Source organism: Oryctolagus cuniculus, chromosome 2 (assembly GCF_051225735.1).
Source record: "Oryctolagus cuniculus isolate XC-2025 breed Fujian yellow rabbit chromosome 2, ASM5122573v1, whole genome shotgun sequence".
Classification (NCBI taxonomy): Eukaryota; Metazoa; Chordata; class Mammalia; order Lagomorpha; family Leporidae; genus Oryctolagus; species Oryctolagus cuniculus.
In genome coordinates this window covers 164,014,316-164,036,239 of record NC_142868.1, presented here as the reverse complement: position 1 = coordinate 164,036,239, position 21,924 = coordinate 164,014,316, and the positions used below count along the sequence as shown (strand labels likewise).

Below are 21,924 nucleotides of genomic sequence, written 5' to 3'. Positions count from 1 at the left end.
AGTATCTAAAGCACAAAGGGAAAGCTTACTATTCTATGAGTAGGTGTTTCCTCAACCTCAACACCCCAAAAGAGACTACAGAGCTCCCAAGTATGTACCCTTCTATAAAGGCACTTGAGCACTACCTGATAACAGAAATATCAATTACTTTTTACCCATAATACCAATACTAGGAATTCATCATAGGGAAACAACTAAGGGTAATGACAAAGAATAAGGTATAAAGTACACATATTTGGTATTAGTCATTTGTAGGCAAAAGATAAATAAATAAAAGTAATATGTAATTGAATAAAAAATTGAGAAAATGAAACTAACCATGAAATCTATATATAGATGTGCACCTTTGTGCACAAAGATCTATACACATGAATATGTTGATGGTTACCAATTTACAGAAGTGCTGATAATTCTACTTGAGGACTTAAATGAAAAGAAGAAAAAGAACAGTTCTCCACAAAAAGCCCTATTCAACTCTGCAGCTCTGATAAAGATTTTAAAGATTTTATCTTCTCATTTTTACGGTCAGATGTCAGAAATGATGAAGCTTATACAGTGTCTAATGACACAAAAGATTCCGTGGTAAGTTCAGTTTCATCTCTACTTGAGCGTCTGTGGAAGGCTCTACATTGGACAGTCCCTGAAGCTTCTCCTTTTCTACCACTGCCTTCAGAAGTCTAACTAAACGGAAGCAGTAGGAACAGCCACATCACTCACTGTAGAGCTTCAGCAGACTGTAGTACATCTGGTCTCTGTCACATTCAAACAGCTTCTGTGTCAGCTCCACTAATTTTTCCAGAGTTTCAACCTTAACAACAACAAAAAACATAAACAGGTGGATCTACAATGTATATAGGAAAATCTTAAAGTTGGCAAACAGTACATGAATAATTCTTCAAATAAGCTTCACCGAAGGGGCAGATAATTATTCTTCAAAAGGGCAGAACACAACAATGAGACTTTGCTTAATGTCACACTGAAATGTATGTTTGAAAACACTTCAAAATGACAAATTTTATTATGAGTATATATTTTTACCACAATGAAAAAACAATTTATTTTTAAAGCTGGAGGGCTGAAGGGCTCATTGGAGACAAGAACACAACATGAATAACTGTGTCATTGAGGAAACAGCACTTTCTGAGAACTCGGAGGCATTTAGGGCAGAGAACACCACTGGCTCTATCTTACATGAATAAAAATATGCCACCCCAGTCCTGAAGGTCTTCTTTGGCATGCAGTTAGCAGATTGGTAGTGGAGAGAGAAAGCAGAGTTCACTGGGCTCCATCTAGCTTCCTCCAGGAGCTACAGTCCTGCTCAAACCCACAAGTGCTATGAGGCAAGTTACAATCTTCAGGTCTCAGGAGAATACTTTTACAGTTTCTGCTACATCTCAGGAATAAGAAATAAGCTATTGCCAATTTGGAAACTCACTAAGATAACACAGTGTTCTCTGTCCCCAAATCCCTCATGTTCATAGAACATGGAGGATACTTCTTTCTGCTCACAGTTTTAGGAGCTGGAGGCATTAGAAATGAAATACAAACCTGATTACTTGAAATACATCTCTCACAAAACCACTGAAGTCTTGCGGGTCGTGCTCTAATACCAGGTGTCTGTAAAAGAACCATAAAGACACAAGCTCAGGTGTGGGATAAAAAGGAGCTTTTTCTCAAGAAACATAGTTTTCCTTCTAATGAATCTGCTGCCAATCAGACATACTAAAAGAAATCACTAACTTAATCCCACAATTATCAAAGACCTTTAATTAGGATTAGGATAAAGCATTAAAATACAATCTATTTTTAACCTGCGACTGGAAGATTTGGATTATTTTAATGCTGCTTTGCAGATCAATGTTCACTCTATAAATCTTTAATTAATAAAATGGTTACATCTTCTTTAGTTTAAAAAGATTTATTGGGGGGGGGGGGGCTGCGCTTCAGTGCCGTTATCTGATATAGGCGCTGGTTCGAGCCACGGCTGCTCCACTTCCAATCCAGCTCTTTGCTATGGCCTGGGAAAGCAGTAGAAGATGGCCCAAGTCCTTGGGCCCCTGTACCCACATGGAAGACCTGGAGGAAGCTCTTGGTTCCAGGTTTTGGATTGGCACAGCTCCAGCTGTTGTGGCCAATTGGAGAGTGAACAAACAGATGGAAGACCTCTCTCTCTGCCTCTCCTCTTTCTAACTCTTTCAAATAAATAAATAAATCTTTAAAAATTATAAAAAAAAATTTATGGACTAAATTCCAAATTACATCAAATTAAACACACATGTGCGCGCGCTCGCTCTCTCTCAACACACACACCTTCAGAGATCCCAAAAGATTCAGGAGACAAAAATGTAAAATAGAATTATTAACAATTACCATAAAAATAAACCAAGGGCTTTTATTTGGAAAGGAAATATGCTTTGTAAAACTTATAGTGATATAGCTACTTTAATGACTACCACAAATCGAAAATGAAATGTTTAAAGAGGAAAACAAGTGAAGTACTTAAAATCTGTTCAAGACCTAGTTTATTTTAATAATTGATACATACGTTATATCCTCAACTAGAAATTACTAAGGTTTAGTCAATAACTCTGGCTTCAAGTGCTTATTTTACAATTTTGGATACTGGAATAGAAGACAAACCATTTCAACTCAATTCCAAGGAATTGTCACTCTTAACTATAGTATTTTCATCATCTGCAAGAGGGCTTCACCATTAAATACTACATTTCAATCACAGCATTATGAAAAGAAAACTACATACTCATTAGCACTGGCTGCTCCAGTCTAGAGGAGGTACCTTTACTGCTTTCACCACTCGGCTCTGTTGATGAAACCAGGTACCCCTTGAATCTGATCTCTTATTTATAAGCCCCCATTATTTTTAATTTTCAAAAATAACATTGTACAATGTTAAATTAAGAACTCAAGCAGAAACTAACAGCTTGCAGTTTGGGTAGGATGACAGGAAAATCAGTAGAGTAGAAGTCGTAGAAGTATTCTCATTCTCACCATGGCAGTATCCACATTTTGGGATTTAAGAAATAAAATGTTGAAAAAATTAACCATTGAAATATATTCTTAGGTACCATTAATATCTACATTCAGAAAAAGGATTTTCTCACATTATCTATTTTGTCACATGCATTACAATGAAAATGAAACCAACATCAATGTATGCAAAAAGCCCTTGAAAAACTAGCAAATAATCCTCTTTAGAACACGGTGAAACACAAGGGCTACAACCACTAACAACTTTCAGTATTATTGCTGATCCAAATGCCACCAATCTCAATCACACAACTTTTATGGCAAACTCTTCCTGTCTGATTAATCTGCCTTTCTGTGGCAGGACAGCTGACTTATACAGCAGATCTTCCTAGGCTGCATTTTGAAATTGAGAACCGTTTTCACATACAAATCTCAATCATCAAAAGAACATCTAGGTCAGATTAACTAAATCTCCTAGGCTGCTAGAGTAGTCAACACTCCTGGCTTATCTCTTAACATCTTATTGAATTTTACACAATCCAAGTTGAAGGCAGAAATAGAAGATGTAATAAAAACACGCAGAACAGAATTCTAATTGGGATGTTAAATGTAACACAAACACTAGTTCACATTAATAAAAACAACAAACCCATCGCTAGTTTTTTTTTTTTTTTTAATTTATTTAATGGACAGAGAGGATAAAATACTTATTGTAGTAGAAAAACTGGCATGTTTGTTTCTACCTGGGTTAATGTGCTTCAAAACACAACCTTCTGCAGTAATAGTTCAATACTACGTTTACTTGTATAGGGGGGAGGGAGAGGAGAGAAAAGACAATCCAAAATGAAAAGTATTTGTCATTACTTGGATTTAACAACATTGCCCTGATGTAAACTTGCTGGGATCAAAAAAGGCTTCTATGCATATTAGTAAAAATAGACATCGAAAAATCAGTATGTTTTAAGTGAAAGGAAATACATATTTTCCTATTGTATTTCAAACTCTACCTCAGCAGAGATCATCTTAAATTTGACTCTGACAGAAATCTTTTACCTGTCTGGATTTTTCTTGCTATTATTGCTGGTAATGTAAAATGGGGAGAAATATCATAAAACTCCATCATAGTTTCATATCCTCTAATTACAATAGGAGGAAATTTCACATGCACAAGGACTTTTTTTAAATATTTCATTCATTTATTTGAAAGGTAGTGTTGCAGACAGAAAAAGGGAGAGGCAGAGAGAAAGGTGTCTTCCATCTGTTGGTTCACTCCGCTAATGGTCATGACAGCTGGAGCTGGGCAAATTCCAAGCCAGGAGCTTCTTCTGGGTCTTCCACGTGGGTGCAGGTGCCCAAGTACTTGGACCATCCTCTGCTGCTTTCCCATGCCATAATCAGAGAGCTGCATGGGAAGAGGAGCAGCCGGGACACAAACCAGCGCCCATATGGGATGCTCGAGGAGCAGGGAGAGGCTTAGCCTACTACATCAAAGTGTCAGCCCCATACACAAGGATTTGGAAAGACCAGACCAACAAAACCAAGAACCTGGGGCTGGTGATATGGCATGGTGGGCAAAGCCGCTGCCTGCAGTGCCAGCATCCTATATGGCCCCAGTTCAAGTCCTGCCTGCTTCACTTCTGATCCAGCTCCCTGCTAATGCACCTGGGAAAGCATCAGTAGATGGCCCAAATACTTGGGCTCCTGCCACCCACGTGGGAGACCTGGAGGAACCTCCAGGCTCCTGGCTTCAGCCTGGCCCAGCCCCAACTATTGCACGTTTAGGGGAATGAACCAGAGGATGGAAGATTCTGTCTCTCCTTCCATCTCTTTCTCCATAACTCTGCCTTTCAAAATAAATAAATCTTAAAAAAAAAAAAAAAAAAAAAAAAAAAAAAGGAGCGGAAGGGAGGGATGGAGCAATTGGTCATTCTAGGAAACTACTGAAATACTATCAACCACTTTACTTAAAGACCTTCATTCAAGAAGTGCCAAATGAAGAAATCTGCTTCTGTCAACTGTTAAGGCTTCACAATACGGGACACAGTACTAGATCTAAGTCAGAGCTTAGTTTATCTCATGCACCTGTTAATGCACTGTCCCTCTGTTAACCAAGATCACCATCCTTCAATCATCATGTATCATTAGAGATGTCCTAAAAATCCCCATGACCATGGGCCTCATTCAGCTCTCACTCATCTTACTGCCTCAAACCCCCTGACATCTACTGCCAGCTTTTTACCGGTGTGAACTTCTTTCTCATACTTATGAGAGCCCACTGCCCTCTGAATTAACCGCAATTTCCTTATTCAGAGACCAAGGGTCTTTAAAATCTGGCAACAATCAATCCATCCAAAATATTTCTAAGAAATCTTCAGTCTCAAGATGAACAGCTTTGTTTCCTTTTTCCACTTCTCCAACCTCATTAAACTTGGGAACATTAAAGTGCTACCACAACCATCACACCTCATCCCCCCCACCCCCCCACCCCCCCACCCAGGCCGAGTCTCCCCTGATTTCCTATACTGGGAATAAATTCCACTCTTGAATTCTCAGGGCTATGCGTCCCTTCCTTACAGCAGTTAACCCTTGGCGGTCTTAAATGGCAGTTATCTTCACATAGTCATTTCAAGTCCAAGGGGCTTCACATTAGCTCTTGAGAGTTAAGATGGTATGATTTACTTTGTTCTCTTGTTTTCTTTACTTTGAAAAAAAAAAATAACATTTTTTTCTGAATATAAGAATATCTATGTTGGGGCAGTGCTGTGGTGTAACGGGTAAAGCTGCCACCGGCAGTGTCAACATCCCACAGGGGCACCAGTTTGAGTTCTGGCTGCTCCACTTCCAGTCCAGCTCTCTGCTATGGCCTGGGAAAGCAAAAGATGGCCCAAGTCCTTGGGCTCCTGCGGTCCGCGTTGGAGACCCAGAAGAAGCTCCTGGCTCCTGGCTTTGGATCAGCGCAACTCTGGCTGTTGTGGCCAGTTGGGGAGTGAACCAGCAGATGGAAGACCTCTCTCTCTCCCTGCCTCTCCTTCTCTCTCTGTGTAACTCGGCCTTTCAAATAAATAAATAAATCTTAAAAAAAAAAGAATATGTTTATTACAGAAACCTCAGAAAATATAACAAATATAAATAATTGCCAGCTATCATTCAATCCTCCTACAAAAATCCTTCTATAAAAATATACTGAAAAAAATCAGACTACATAAATGTATTATGAATAATATATATTACACCAATTCATTTTTAAACAAAACAAGTCATATCTACACACTGCATCCTGCCTGTGTCTTTCTTTAGTTAATGTGACCCGTTTATTTTAGCTCCCACAGGGCTTTGAATTCAAAGAAGCTTTGGAAATTCCACTGCAGTTAGTCTACGTGTTCACAAGGCACTATTGCCTTATGGGGAATGATAAAATGTTACTCAATGTTTAGTTTCTTTCATATGCTCACAGGGTCCAGGTTTATTAATTTTTATTACTTATTATATTTTCAGAAATCCTTAGCAAATTATAAGAGAGAAATGTAGTTCTTGGATTTTAATGGTTAAAAAAAGCCAAGTTCGTACTTTAATTCATCCCCAATTAACCATAAAAAATAAAATCCTTGCAAATATGTTTCTCACTGTATTCTCATATATTACCTACGTTGCTATTCCACACCTGGGCCTCACAGTGGTTCTGTAAAGCTGTTCTTTACCCTTGAAGCCATTTTTTATACATTTAGTAAGAAAAGCTCAGTCGTTAGCAGTTAATCCTTAACAAGGCTGCTGCTGTACCTTGGCAGACTCTAAAATAATTAAGAAGCAGTCCTCTCTTGTCTATTCATGTGGCAGTACGTACCTTATGGAAAGCATCATATTGTGAAGTATGTGCAGTAAAAAAAGACAACACAACCCCTACCTCTAAAGGGCAGAGAGAATTAATGTTATTGATTACTTACCATAATCCAGGAAACATGCAAGCTGCTTTACATACATTACATGATTGAATCTTAAAGACAAATACTAGATTCTCTTTGAAAGATGAGGAAGCTTAGAAAGGTTTAGTAACTTGTCCATTATCATCCAAGTGGATGGCAAAAGAACTCAGTGTTATGCCTTCGGTTCCATTACATCTTGCTTAATACAGAAACAGAGGCACACACTTTTTTCCTGTGGAGCCTCTGCTTTTATTTGAAAACTCAAGCTTCATTTCAACTCTCATTAGTGATGCCAGGCACACCTAAGAGCAAAACTTAACAGGCAGACAACTCCCTTCGTTTTCAGATTGGCTATGCACTTTGGATGTTAGAATTTTTAGTATATTCTAGAAAATACAAATGATATTTGAACTATGGGAGAACCTGTCGGAGATATGTATGTCTCTCTGTCATATGACAGATTTGGTCTCATGACAGAAAGGGAAGAAAATTCTGAATTAACTTCACAGCCCCCCTTTCTCATACTGAGCTTTTCTTGGAAAAACATCAGGAGAAATGAACAATTTCCTAGGTTGTGTGCCTACATTTTCAGTTTCCTGACAAGCAGTCATCCATACACAAATTAGGCCAAACAACACCTTTGTGTCCATGGGCATTTCTGGAAAAATGAAATAGAGTAATCATATGGTGTGATCTAAGAGAAAGTGATCATATAAGCTAACAGTTTTAATTACAAGAAATGAATTTTCCTAAGGTGATGGGTTCCTCTTTTGTGGAATGTTTTGTCAGTGGACACAGAATTGTTTAATAGTGAAATTAATCACAATTTGGACAGACTTTAGGGTTGCCCTTTGCCTTATCAATTCCAGTAAGGAAAATTTCAGTAAAGCCCTGATAAAATACACTAATCCTAAATAGGCCAGGTTTGTCACCTACCATTTTCCATAAGCTGCTTACCATGGTTTAAAAAAAAAAAAGAGAAAGAAAAAGGAGAAGAAGAAAATTTAAATTAAATGCCAAACAGTTGCAGACAGCACTTGTTTGGCTGATTAACTTGTAGACAAGCATTACAAATAAATCTGAGCATGGTTTGCAGCAAATTAAATTCCACTGCTTTTAAGAACAAAGAATTCTTTGGCAAAGAGGATTAGCAACTTTACACCCAGGAATGCCAGTTTAATTTAATTGTTCCATAATCCAAGATTTAATATGCAAATATCATTTTGATATATAATAGTGAATTTAACAAAGTGAGGAAACAAATTCAATATACAACCAGATTGCCTTTTCTGAACTGTAATTATATACAATAAAGAAGCTGGCCGAGTTCTCCCCCCAGCCCCCATGATTGGGGCTGAATTCTATTAAAATGAATCAGAACAAGTGTAATTAAAGGTTAAAAATTTTAAATGTATTCTAGTTAAGAGTCTAAATAGCTGTACAATTAGAATACTGTAGTTAAAAAAATCATACCTCAATGATCTTCTTGGCCTCTTTGTAATTTCCTGTTTGTAAGAAGGCAAAGAAGAGATCATAGAGCATTGTCATTTCACCTTGTTCTTGGCTCACAAAGTCCATTGCTATATGAGAGAAGAAAATACATATATTAGAAGAAATAAAACAGGAACACAGTATCACATGAAGTTCTGAACTAATACAAGAAAACTTTATCTTTCAAGTTTATACTAACAATAAAGATTATAGCAATATCAGCTGATTTTGTCTATATCCCTTATCTAACAGCATACACATATGACATTAAGTACCTAAAGCTAGCTTCAAAAAGAGGGTAAAAAATTTTTCACAAAGAAGTAAAGTACAATAAAAACATGGGGCAATTTTTCAAAATAAAGTTATTAAAATCAGACACTTATAATACTGAAAATCTACAAGATAGTCTCCAATTCACAAGTATAACAAAGTTTTTCTCTGAATGTGCTTGCCTTCTGTTAAATTTTCTCTTCAGAACAGTATATTACCATTAAATAAGCAAGTAAGAAAAAAAGTCCAGGGGCCAGTGCTATGGTACAGTGGGTAAGCTGCTTACTGCCAATGTGGGCTGTCCCACAAAGGCGCCAGTTCGATTCTTGGCTGCTCCACTTCAGATCCCTCCCTTGGCTAATGTGCCTGGGAAAGCAGCAGAAGATGGTCCAAGTACTTGAGCACCCCTGAACCTACAAGGGAGACCAGGATGTAGAAACTGGCTCTTGGCTTGGCCTGGCCCAGCCCTAGCCATTATGGGAATGAAGCTGTGGATGGAAGATCTTTCTCTGCCTTTGCCTTTCCCTCTCTGTAACCCTGCCTTTCAGATAAATAAATCTGGAAAAAAAAAAAAAAAAAAAAAAAAAAAAGCAACTAAACGAACACACACATTAGAAGGTTACCTAACCTTTCTGAATTAGATCAGTCTCGCCTTTCTCTATCAGTTTACATAAGATATCATGAATCCTTGGCAGTATTTGATATTTTCTATAACAGTCCATGGCGACTTCAAGAGCAGCAGCCAAGTTGTCCCTTGAAAACATTAAAAAAAAAAAAAAAAAAAAAAAAAATTAGCCACGAATGAAATATATCTAATTCAAGTTAGGCTCTCAGTACTAATTTAAATAGATGCATAATAATCAGCAAAAAAGTAAACACTGGCCTTTACCTAAGGTAGAAAACCACAAAGCCAAAATGGGGGGGAAAAAAGGAGAGGAAAACATCCTATATAGATAAATGTTCAGAATATGCACACCATTAGCAATTCCTGGTTGTCCTGCTTCATCTTTTATTAGTCTCCTAGCTAAAATGGTACTAAGAAAGAAATATCGGAACAGATGAAGGCATTCTGATATTATTATATATAAAATCCGATTTTATGTCAGCTATAAGTTGCTATAAGAAGACACGAATTATTTCTTGGCAAAGACAATTGTCAAAATTTTTTTCGAACTACTTATTTGTCTTTATGACTGAGCAATTTCACATTTAGGAACCTTTCTTAAATATCCATTGATGTCTGTATATAAAGAGAATTGAAAATGAATCTTGATGTCAACAGAAGGGGAGAGGGAGCGGGAAAGGGGAGGGTTGCAGGTGGGAGGGAAGTTATGGGGGGAAGCCATTGTACTCCATAAGCTGTACTTTGGAAATTTATATTCATTAAATAAAAGTTAAAAAAAATATCCATTGATGGCTATAAAGGAATTCTCAACCTCTTTTTTAACTTTATAATACTTTTCTTACTGCCACCTTCCTAGATAAATAAGGGAATAATCTCAGCTTTCATATACACAGGAACTCACTTGTGCTAAAATGAGGACATTCCTGTGGGCCTGATGAATTCTAGGAAAACTATAAACATTTCTCACTAGAGGGCAAGACTTTAAAAATTACTTCCAGTTATAACGTTAAGGCTTCTTTTATATGGTGATAAAAGGAAATAAAAGATTAAGTCAGTTTCTTAAACAAAAGGGTGAGAATATATTCTTGTAGGTCTTTAGAAAGTACCTTTCTTCCCTTTACGAGGAAAATGACAATGTGGGAAACAGTCAAGACCCTGAAAGAGCTAAAGATTCTGTGACCCAGTTCTACTTCTACCCTCTTTACCTTCAACAAGAGGAGGATGCTGAAGCATCGAGCGAATGACCGATCTCCCAGAGCTACTAAGTAAGCAGCAGAAGGCCCCAGCGTCAGGTCCCTGAACTCCCCACTTTCAGTTCACCACATCTAATTAAAGGCTCTGCTCTGGACAGCACTGTTGTTTGAATAACCTAATAAGATGGTACAGTTTGGAATAAGAAGTTGAAGATTTTTGAAAGGCCAGTGTGAAATGTATTGAAAAAGAAGCAGAGTATAAATTTCTCTGATACACGGGAACAGTTTTCAAAAGGAAGAGAGCCTTTGAAAATTTTCTCTTGCAAGTATGAACATTTTTGTGCATTACACACATGCTATATTGTCCTAGGCTGAATTGCTATTTTATCTAGATTAAGATTTTAACCTGTACTAAAAGTAAAATATAATGAAGAAGAGCTAATTTCACTGTAGTAGTGCTGACACAGTGAGAAGGAGCCTATCCTGCCGGAGCTCTACCTTATCCCCTTACTAAGCCCTGTTTACAGTGCATCTTCTGGCACCCCACGGAGTCATTTGAATTTTTGTCATTTGGGGTGAAGACTAAATTACAGGTTAATTTCAAAACGGCAAGTAGATGTTGCAGGCTAGATTACTGTCATACAAGAGAAATGCTACAGGAGCTACCACATATGATATAAAGCTTCATATAATCAGTATTTTCCCTTACTTCAGATGCAGGTTCAGTTATTGCCGTTCCACAATTCCACTTACACGGAAAACTACTACAGCATTTTTAAGAGCAAAACTAACATGTACTGTTTTTTTTTTTTTTTCTTAGCAGCCGATGAGCTTCTTCAGATCAATTCCCAAACTAGAATAGTATTGTCTCAATTATATTTCCCCTACGTTAGGTCAAAGCTATCAATAAATGAATGAATAATTGTTCTGTCAATCACAGCGACAAGTTAATAGTCTTCGGTCTCCAAATATACGCTTCTGAAGATTATACATGCTCAGAACAACAACAGAAAAGACAGGAATAGCAAAACGGAAATAATTCATATATGTGTTAGTAATTTTAAGTGCCAATGTTACTGCTCTTAGGTTGCCAGCAAAATGAACTAAAACTGTAATGAAACACTTCATACAAAGTGGACTGAAGATAGAAATTAACTAAATGACGAGTTGGCTCTTTTTAGGCCCTATTATCTACACGCTGACTTATGGGTAGATTATTTCACATCCAAAAGATATTTACATGCATGGAGCTGGTGTTGTGGTGTAACAGGTTAAGCTGCTGCCTATGACGGTGGCATCCCATATGGGCACCACTTTGAGTCAAGGCTATTCCACTTCTGATCCAGCTCCCTGCTTATGCCCTTGGGAAAAGCAGCAGCAGATGGCTCAAGTATTTGGGCCCCTGCACCCGCACCCACCAGGCTTCAGCCTGACACAGCCCTCGCCATTGTGAGCATTTGGGAAGTGAACCAGAGGAAGATCTCTCTCTCTTTCTCTGTAACTCTGCCTTTCAAATGAAATAAATACATGTTTTAAAAAAAGATATTTAAATCCTCATGTAATTTGTCATTATTAATCTTTCATGTTTGAAAACCTCAATGATAGAAATGAAAAAAGTATTCTGGGTTTCAATTCCAACTGAGGACCACACATAACTAATCTGTAGCAATGTGATACATTTCCACAAGCAGTGATAAAAAGCAGCTGATCATCACAATGGCTGAACTCAAGGACTTTTGGGTTCCTCTCCAATTCTAATCCTGTGAGGTTCTAGGAATCTGTGCTTATTCATCCATAAGTAGATGAACATTACCAGAGAAAACCATGACATAAAACTGCCACTTTTATTAGGCAAGATGTACTCAATAAAAGCAGCAAGATCCCAGAAGGAAAAGTGGTAGAATGCAACCAAAATATGGGACAACAACTTAGCCATCAGTATTCTTCTGACTTCTGTGACCTAAGATGGTCTGTGATTTCCTTTGTTCACTAGAAATGATATAAAATTCAACTCGGAAATAAATAATCCAGTGAAGGAATCTTGTTGGTATGTTAATTCTGCATTCAAAACATTGATTCCATGCTTATTTCAGTAGCTATACATGATTCTTAAAACATTTTATAAATGTTTACAAGTCCATTCCTGATAAAAATTCACTTACTGCTTTTAAAAACCTCAAAACAATAAAAAATTAATTTTACAACGTATTATCTCTAAAATAATCCGTTGTGATATACATTTTTTTTTGACAGGCAGAGTTAGACAGTGAGAGAGAGAGACAGAAAGAGAGAAAGGTCTTCCTTTCCATTGGTTCGCCCCACAAGTGGCTGCTATGGCCGGCACGTTGCAGCCGGTATGCTGCGCCAATCCAAAGCCAGGAACCAGGTACCTCCCCCTGGTCTCCCATGTGGATGCAGGGCCCAAGTACTTGGGCCATCCTCCACTGCACTCCCGGGCCTCAGCAGAGCACTGGACTGGAAGAGGAGCAACCGGGACAGAATCCGGCACCCCAACCAGGACTAGAACCCGGGGTGCTGGTGCCACAGGTGAAAGATTAGCCTAGTGAGCCATGGCGCCGGCCTCCGTTGTGATATCTTAAAAAATCAGACTCCCCTCTCACCCCCAAATTTCAACAAACGAGAAAGGAATTTTCATAAATAAAACTATGCTAATATAAAAGGTAGTATTTTATTTGGTGCAAAGTAACAATGCAAGCTTTACCAAAAATTCCATGAGCCTATGAAATGAAGAGGAAAAGAAGATTCTAAAATTTTGTTGAAAGCACCTATATATAAAGTGGGCAAGGTCCAGAAAGCAATTTGAAAACTTAAAGACAAGGTTGAAGCTTATACGGTCAGTGTGAGGTTACCGCCTCTTCTTGTCCTGAGTATAGAATTAAAGTGTGCCGTATGTCAATGACAGAAAAACAAGCACTAGAGAAGACGTGAGCTTACTGGCCATATAGTCATGTGAAGCAGCCACCACTGATCACAAAACATCTGTTTCAAGGAACCAGAAACAAAGTATTCTTAACTCAAATAAATTCCTCAATACTATTATAATACATCCCAGACAATGTTGAACTGTTAAAAAACAAGAACAGCCAGTGTTAACTATCTTTCCACCTATCAGTAGCTTAAATGTAGTCTCCTTATTTATGGTAAATAACTTTCCAATGCAGAGTACAGTTAAGCAACAACAACAAAATGACAAATACTGATTTTTAATTGGAATAAAATGCTTCAACATTAAGCATAAAGTGTTAGTGAAGTAGCAATTTACCTAAAAGACTTCTGATTGAAAAGCTCTCAAATCTGAAATCACTAGGGGAGAAAATGGAGAAAATAGGGGGCTGGAGGGTGGAAGGAATTTAAAAGGAAAAACAAGAACCAAAAAACAAAGTCAACACCTTAAAAACAAACGATTCCATAAATCTTAAGCATATGTTTTGTGTGGTGAGAAATCATTTCAGGAGAAGTCATCATCTTCACAAAAATTACTCTGCTAAGAGAATCAGCCCTTGAAAGAACTGTGTTTTTTTTCTGTTCATCATCTATAAATGAAGAATCTTCAAGGAGACTGGTGTTGCAATTACAACTAATCCTCCCCAAAAAATTAACTGTGTTGAAGGCTTTGTAATTTCCCTAGGTACAATTTAGCTGTCACTTACTTTAAAATTTACTCAAACATGCGTTCCGAACAGCACTAACTTCACATGTCAAGTGCTTTCCAGCCAATTGAGTCTAAACTGGAAGTCGGTGTTAAACAACTGAATGATTAGACAAGATAGCTCATTTCCCTGCTCTTTTGTTCAGAATAAAATGCCACATTTACATTATCAGGCTCAACAGGATTTTCTGACAGAGGGAGAAAAAAACCCTACTGCACACTGTCCGTACTAAGCACATGAAGCCTGTCATTTACCAATCATCCTTCAAAAAGCAATAGCCATGAATGTAACTTAATTACGACCCAATGATCCTTGACGAAAAATCATCTTATCACTGTCCTGTCCCCCTAGGGCAAATGAACCACTTTTTTTGTCCTTTGGCACTGATGATGCTAAATTCTTAATTGCAATAATGGAGTAAAAGAGCCAAACCTCCTTAATTTCCTTTCAGCATATAAAGAGTTTTACTCTAGAAGGCAAGCATTCCCATAAATAATAAAAGTATCCAGTACAAATGAAGATGCTAAAATTGAGGGGAGTGTGTATGACAGCATAACTACCATTTAAAAAACATTTATGTAACATATTAAAGTAATACAGTGAGTTTCAAAACTTATACTGCCACAGGTTCATCTTAGAGAAACCTTTATGAAGAACTCCAGATTAACTTAGCAAGAGTTCTGGGAGGATTATATACACATATACAAAGTCCATGATGCACTTAAATGAAATGCATTATGTGCATATACAGATTATAGCACAAATTAGCATACGTACACACAAATCCTTAAAGGAAAACAGAAATTAAAGCTGCTTTGATCATTTGCTCTAATATAATCCAGTTAAACAGCTACAGATATTTTTCACATTCAATGAGACCAAAATGGATCAGCTACAAATCAAGGGAATCTAAAACAGCATTATACAAATTTTTATGCATTTAAATATAATGGCCTAGGTTTTATTAATTTCATTTTCTTTACCACACATGAAGACTAATCAAAAGCTCTTTTAACCTATTTAAAAACATTTCTTTCTTGCCTAATATGAAGGATTGCTGTCATCTTCTCAAATTGGGCATAGTCTCAGTAAGAGAAATAAATTTCAAAATGGTTGCAAAAGAAAATGTTTAAAATAACATGCAGTCAGAGTATGTGTAGATATGCAGCTAACAAATTGTAATGGAATGTAAATGAAACAGGAAAACTAACTCTGCCTATTTCTTTTCAGTTCAGTGCAGGAGTTATCTTTTTGATAAAACAGATGCAGTTTAGTTTACTCCTAAAATTTGAAAACCTGTTACTGTTTTACACTTTCCTTGGCAAACAAGTAAGAAAGAAACTGCATTATTTCCAAACGCAACAAAGCTTTTCTACACTAACACAAACTGACATAATATTAATTTCTCCTGTGTTTCATCCAATGCTAGAAAAGTTGTTCAAAATTAAGATCTACTAAATCTTAGACTACCTTCCTAACAAAATCAATCTCACAGGTCTGCTTAAGAAGTACAATATGAAAGTGAGACCTGCTTTCTAGAGTCTTTCACGGTGATATGCCAAAAGAGACGCTAGCCTTTGAATGAAAGAATGAAGATGTAGGATGTTCTGTAATGTTTTTTGTAACTTAGATCCCAAGTTTGACACACAGCTCAATTCCCAGTTGGGTTCATACCTGCTGAGGTCAATTATATGATATTACCAGAGATTAAAAGTACTTAATCAAATCAAATACATGTGGATTTTTTGGCAGGCTAGAGTTAATCCTAGTACTTGTCATGAATCTGAATTAATTAGCTCTCTTCCATCAGATGGGAGAAGATGCAATTTAAAAAAGTTTCAAAGTCAATGTTTTACTCTACTGTTCCTTGCAATTTTATAAGTATGAAATTTCCTTAATCTTCGTTTTGTCATGGTTATTATGATAGATGAAACTGAAAGCCCTTGTCATGGAGACTGCCTCTGTAGTGCAAAGGTAGCAAACAAAAAAACAAAAACCTCCCAAAAATCAACAACAAAAACTCTAAACAAATAGAATAGAAGGAAATAATTCTTTTAAGTATCTGAAAGCAGTAAGACACTGTCCAGGAAAAGACATTAATTTAGATCAGGGACAGCCACATTTGCCCGAGGCATACAAAGATCTGACTACTGAGTACTCAGAAGCAGAGCCAGCTCCAGGTCACCCTCTGAATTCCATACGGTTTCCATTTTTCCTTGGCTAAGCTCTCCTTAGTTCATCAGCCCCATCTGCAGACCTCTTCTGGAAAACTTTCACGTCTTCTCTGCCTTCAAAGTATTTCTATTCGCACAAGACTTTTCCACCATGGCCTCATTTTCATTGTAAATTATTTTACTTTTGCCCAGTAGTGTAGGAGGGCCTAATTCTTCTGGGCACTGGGCCCATTTCTTTCAAATCCCTATGCAGAGTTCCACATGCAATTTGCAGAGATGGGTCTTTTAAACAATCAAAAAATTCTAGTAGGAAGCATATTAATTATAGGATTTCTATATAAAGTTGGCTGTGAATATGAGAACTCAATAACTCAGTAATTGTCTGAATCGCTATTTCTTTAAAAGGAGTGTAATGCTGAGATTGTGGAGGTTCAGATTTGGCCAATCATGTAACCTGAAAACTGCTTCTGATTGGATGGCAAAAGAATAATTTCATGTGTGCATGTTTATGTGTTCATATTTGTATACACACATTTCCTAACAGAGCTAGTTAAAAGATATGTGTTTTACTCTACACTTTAAACCCAACATTAAATTATTCACTATATTCAACATAACCCCTAATAAATAAAGAAAAAGCACAGAAATTTGGAGACACTATGAGAACCTTTAAAATATAAGTAGACTACAAAGGCCATTAAGCCATGGAAAAGATGACAGGGAGGTAAGATCTAGGAAACTAGAAAAGGAAAAGAGAAAACACAAAAATTACAAAAGGAAAAGATTAAAATAGAGTGATCAGTCATCTTATTAAACGCTTCATTCATTATAAAAGATCAGATTGTAGGATTTGCATTATAAATGATATCTTACAGTGGGAAGGAACTTCAATGGAAAAACTTTCAAGTTTAGTAAATTTGGCCCTATCAACAAAATTCATCTTTTCCTAAGACAGAGACAGCTTCTACAGCATTTATTAAAATTAGAATGATCCTATTTGTAGACATCATTAAAATACCACATAGAAAAGGGACCAGTGAAAAGATGTTTCTATATTTATCACCTGTACAATAGTCAAGATGCATAATCAAAAGACCTATTGGATCTTTGTTATTGTAATAATCAATACTCAGGTTCAAAACTGGGAAAAACTGAATTCAATTTTGTGCAATATCGCATGCTCCTACAAAAAAATCACCAGAGACCATTCCATTAAGAAAACCAGAGGACTTTAAAGGTAACCTAGTCCATGTTATTTTCTTATTCTGTGGCAAATGAAATCCAAGGCTTCCCTGTCACTAGAGTCATCACAAAGTACAATTCCCAAATGATTAGACTCATACTTTCAATGCCAACATTAAAATTTTAAAATTCAGTCAACTTACTTTTCCAAGTATACAGTGACCAATGGGGAACTGATGTTGGTGGATGGTTTTGCTAACCCTAGAGTCACGATGGCTTCATGCAACTGTTTTACTGTTTCAATTTCACCTCTTAGAGCTGCACCATTTAGGATGTGGAAAAAGGACAAGACTGTTGCATCTTTGATAAGAACATCCTTCTCTTTCATCTCCTTTAGAATGTTAATAGCATCTACAATGAAGTAACACAAAAGACCCTTAGGTAATTTCATGTGGGGAAAACAAACTGCTATTAAAACAGCATTTCAAGCCCAGCAGGAATGTAAATTCTAGTGTATAATGCCGATTTCAAGTTAATTACTACTTGCATTTCTAAACGAGACTACAATTATAAATCCACAATAGCATGGTTTTATCATTTCCCTGCAACTTTGACTACAAATTACAGATAGGGACTGTGTGCCCACTCTGCACCACATAACCCTGTACGGTCTGCCCTATAGCTGTGAGATCCTCCTAAATGGATGCTTTTATCGTGCAGAGCTAACATCTGCTAAATCACACCATTGTTTCTTCAGCAGATGGCTTGTCAGGAGGCCAGATAATAAAGATGTGTTTACACTGTATATACAGCCAGACTAATGGTCTGATACCGATAGGGCCTGTTTGCTATGTCGATACTAATTAGCCAAGCAGAGCCAATGAAAGCTTTCCAAAAGACTGCATGCTAATACATTAGATTCATTAAGCTTCATTAGGAAGGCAGAAACAAACATTTTAGGATATGGAATAAGTGCATTTTTATAATGATGTTCTTCATTATTACAGACAAAATGTTTTGACCACTTTAGAAAAAGTGATTTTTAAAAAGCATGCTAATCTTTATAAGAGATTTCTGTGTTAGAAAAGGATTCCTAGGAAAACGTTAATGTTCAAATAAAATACTTTCCCCATACATTTATCCCTATAATATTATAAAATTAAGACAGATGGTCTTTTTGAAATATAAATGAAGGTTAAAAGTTTCAAAATAAAGCCAAAGCACAAAGTCAGGAAATAAGCAAATATTAAGAATGTATTATCAAGTGTAATTAGTTATATTAGGTTTAACATTATCTCAAAAATGAGACAATTAGTGTATGCAAATCAGCTATATAATCAGCTTTTATATAATGCCTTTCCCAAGACCTCCTAAATAAAAAATTTAATTAAGGCACTTTATTTTGTTAATGTTATTAAAAGAGAAAGACCACTGCAAAATTCAGATTCTTAAATATGAGATTCTGTTTATAGGTTTTATGTTCAGCCTTCAGATCTTCTTAAGCAAAAATAAAGCCATTAGTACAGGCATAAAAGCAAATTGTGCCATAAGTCATGATCTTCAAACTCAATTCAAACAGCAATGCTAATAAAAACTAGCTGCAGAAATGCAAAAAGCACTGAGCTGTGCAAATGTAAATGACAAGCTTGCCAATCCATTAAAACTAATGGCCTACACTGTCCATGCAGCTTTGGTTGGATTCACATGCAAATTTGCATGCAAAGTGTTCAAGCACTTTGCATGACATGATACACCATTAATATCAATTCACATGTTATTCCAGTGGCAAGATCCTTGCATCACCTATTTCCTTTATGTGCTTACCTTGGAGCTTGCCATGTTTTCCCAATACTCTTACAAGGCCTACGTACTTGTTGGTATCAAGGACGGCAGATGAATCTAAACGGTCACTAAAATTAAAACATTTATAAGTTGAATAACTACAAAAGGACTGCAATATTCATTTTATATCCATTTTAACACTTAACAAAAGCTCATCAGAAGGTCTTAGTGTTATTAACATTGTCCCCTATACCTCAGTTTTATTTTTGAAGCCACACAAATTCATACATAACTGAAGTGACTAGAGAGGTAAAAATCTAAATCTACACACAGATTGTATCACCCCATCTGCAATGAAGAACTCTTGGGCTTTCCAGTACTTTAAATGATTCTAACCTTCATCATGAATGCCGAAACTTCTGAAAAGACACATTTTTATTTGAGAAATCTACCAGGGTAGGGAGCCAAAGATATCTGAGAAATGGACAGAATTTTGTTTATAATACTGAAAGGAAAATGACACGAAGCCTTATAAAAAGTTACCATCACCACCGTTGTAATACACAATTGTATAAAGCGAATTTCGGGGGAAAAAAACCTTTGGCTTTAATAAGAAGATACCTTATACTCGAAGATACTTGGCTGAAAATGAGCCACAATTAATCAAAGAGCCTTTTATTATGAAATCTCAGAAACACTGACAACAAAAGTATTTTGAAACATCATATAAGACAGCAATACTCAATGTAGGCGAACCATCAGGGACTGCATATCAGCATACATGCTGATGACTTCTTTCAGGGTCAGGGTACTCACAATTCCTGTTTCAAGTTCAATGCATCCTCTGCATTATCATGTCGACAGCACAAATTTATTAAAGCTGCATAGCCACCAAGAACCATGTCTGATTCATATTTTGCTTTCAATTCAAGAGCTTTTTGCATATTCTAAAATAAAGGATAAAAGAAAAGAAAAAATTAACACAAAGGTAAAAATGTCACATCTGTAGTTTCAACATTTACAGCTTAGAAAAAGTTAATAGTAATTTAAAAATAAATGGTAACAATATATCACCTTTACCCTGTCTCTCAGTATTTTTATTCACCCTTTAAAATGCAAGCAAGACAGGTATTTTTGTATGGTTTAAAAGATTTATTATCTATGATATAAAATAGGCCACTATTTATACCAAATTTGATGTTTAGCTTTGTTTATTATGTTATTTTTAGGACTTTCAGATTAAAAATTTCTCAATTTCCACATGTAGAAATATATATCACTGAAAAGTTCTTTAGTCTAGTCTTGTACCAAAGTAATGTGAAGAAATATTTCAGAATTTAATAGAACTGTTACGATCTTAGTTAGTTATGATTTTTTTTTCCCTAAAACCAAAGGCTTATGACCAAATCACACTGAATAGAGACTGAAAAAAAGTCTTGTGATAGCCCACAAATTGCAAACACACTAAAATGCTCACAAAGTACAGCTGGATGCCTGCTGTAAAAAGGCAAGAGACCCTTTATCTCAGAAAGCGCTTTCTTCCAGCAGGAAAATGGAATTTCAATCCCTGCATTAACAACCTCGTAATATTTGACTTGCAAATGACTACTGCATGTATCAGTTGCTTGACAATCTAGATAGAAGAGACCGGAGCCATGGCTTGAAAGGACATTTGGCATGTATGATAAACCTATCACGGCTGTTACTATCATTCACTTTGCAGATTATTGTAAACAAACTACAGTAACCCGAAAACATGCCATTCAAGGTGTAGCTGAAATTAGTTAACTTTTCATTTAATTGCATTCTTTATAAGCATGATATATAGTAATAAACTGTAAGAACTATAAATTACATTTAGCTTTGCATCTAGTTATCTATAAAGAATTTTTTTTAACCTTAAAGTCTACTTGAAATATTAAAACAAGCGTTACCTCTTTTGAACAAAGAACTAATATGAGCTGCTTTAGGACATCTCCTATAGGTTGATTTTGGGCTTTCAGTTTTTCAAGTGTAGATTCTAAATCAGATGATGCAGGCTGGAAAGTCTACAGAAACAGGCAGAAAAGAAAGAATATTTGCTATATAAAGAAAATTCAGATGTTGCCATAGTCCCCTTTAAATTGACATTCCTCTTTACTTTTCTAAATGTCATAAATGCTATCAGGGATATTAATCTGGACATCGAAGTATGGACTCCAGGAGTTAATGAATCTCTTAAGATTATATGTAAATTTCTCAGATGTGGGTTTTTTTTTTTTTTTTTTTGAGATGAGGAATAGGTTTTACTAACTTTGTAGACGAACTCAAGATGATAAAATGTTAGCAATCACTTTGTTTATTAGGACATAATCTAAAATTCTCACCAAATGTGTTTGTTACAGCATGTTGAATCCATTCAAAAAACCTACTTACTTTTTGAGAGTCTATCTTCTCTCTTTCAACCAACAGATTAACATCCTAAAATTGAGATTTAAATTAGCACAGAATTAGAAAAGAAACATTGAAAATATAATAGCAAGTGTAAAAAGCAATTTGGAACTTCCACCACATTTTACTAATTTTCTGCCTTTCTACAGAAATTCTGTTGTTCCTTTATTAACCATTCTATGCTTTAAGAGTATACTT

General features: G+C 36.2%; 1 protein-coding gene across 1 annotated transcript in view; it reads right to left on the bottom strand.

The window, feature by feature from the left end:
* The window catches only part of LRPPRC (leucine rich pentatricopeptide repeat containing), a 110,361-nt gene that overhangs the window by 31,528 nt on the left and 56,909 nt on the right, over nt 1–21,924 (bottom strand). The window contains exons 19-27 of the mRNA XM_008254465.5: nt 21,712–21,756; nt 21,231–21,344; nt 20,113–20,243; nt 19,339–19,424; nt 17,718–17,925; nt 9,298–9,422; nt 8,382–8,488; nt 1,549–1,617; nt 718–808 (exon numbers count right to left, since the gene is read on the bottom strand). Of these exons, the coding sequence (XP_008252687.3) occupies nt 718–808; nt 1,549–1,617; nt 8,382–8,488; nt 9,298–9,422; nt 17,718–17,925; nt 19,339–19,424; nt 20,113–20,243; nt 21,231–21,344; nt 21,712–21,756 (976 nt within the window). The remainder of the gene's footprint in view (nt 1–717; nt 809–1,548; nt 1,618–8,381; nt 8,489–9,297; nt 9,423–17,717; nt 17,926–19,338; nt 19,425–20,112; nt 20,244–21,230; nt 21,345–21,711; nt 21,757–21,924) is intronic.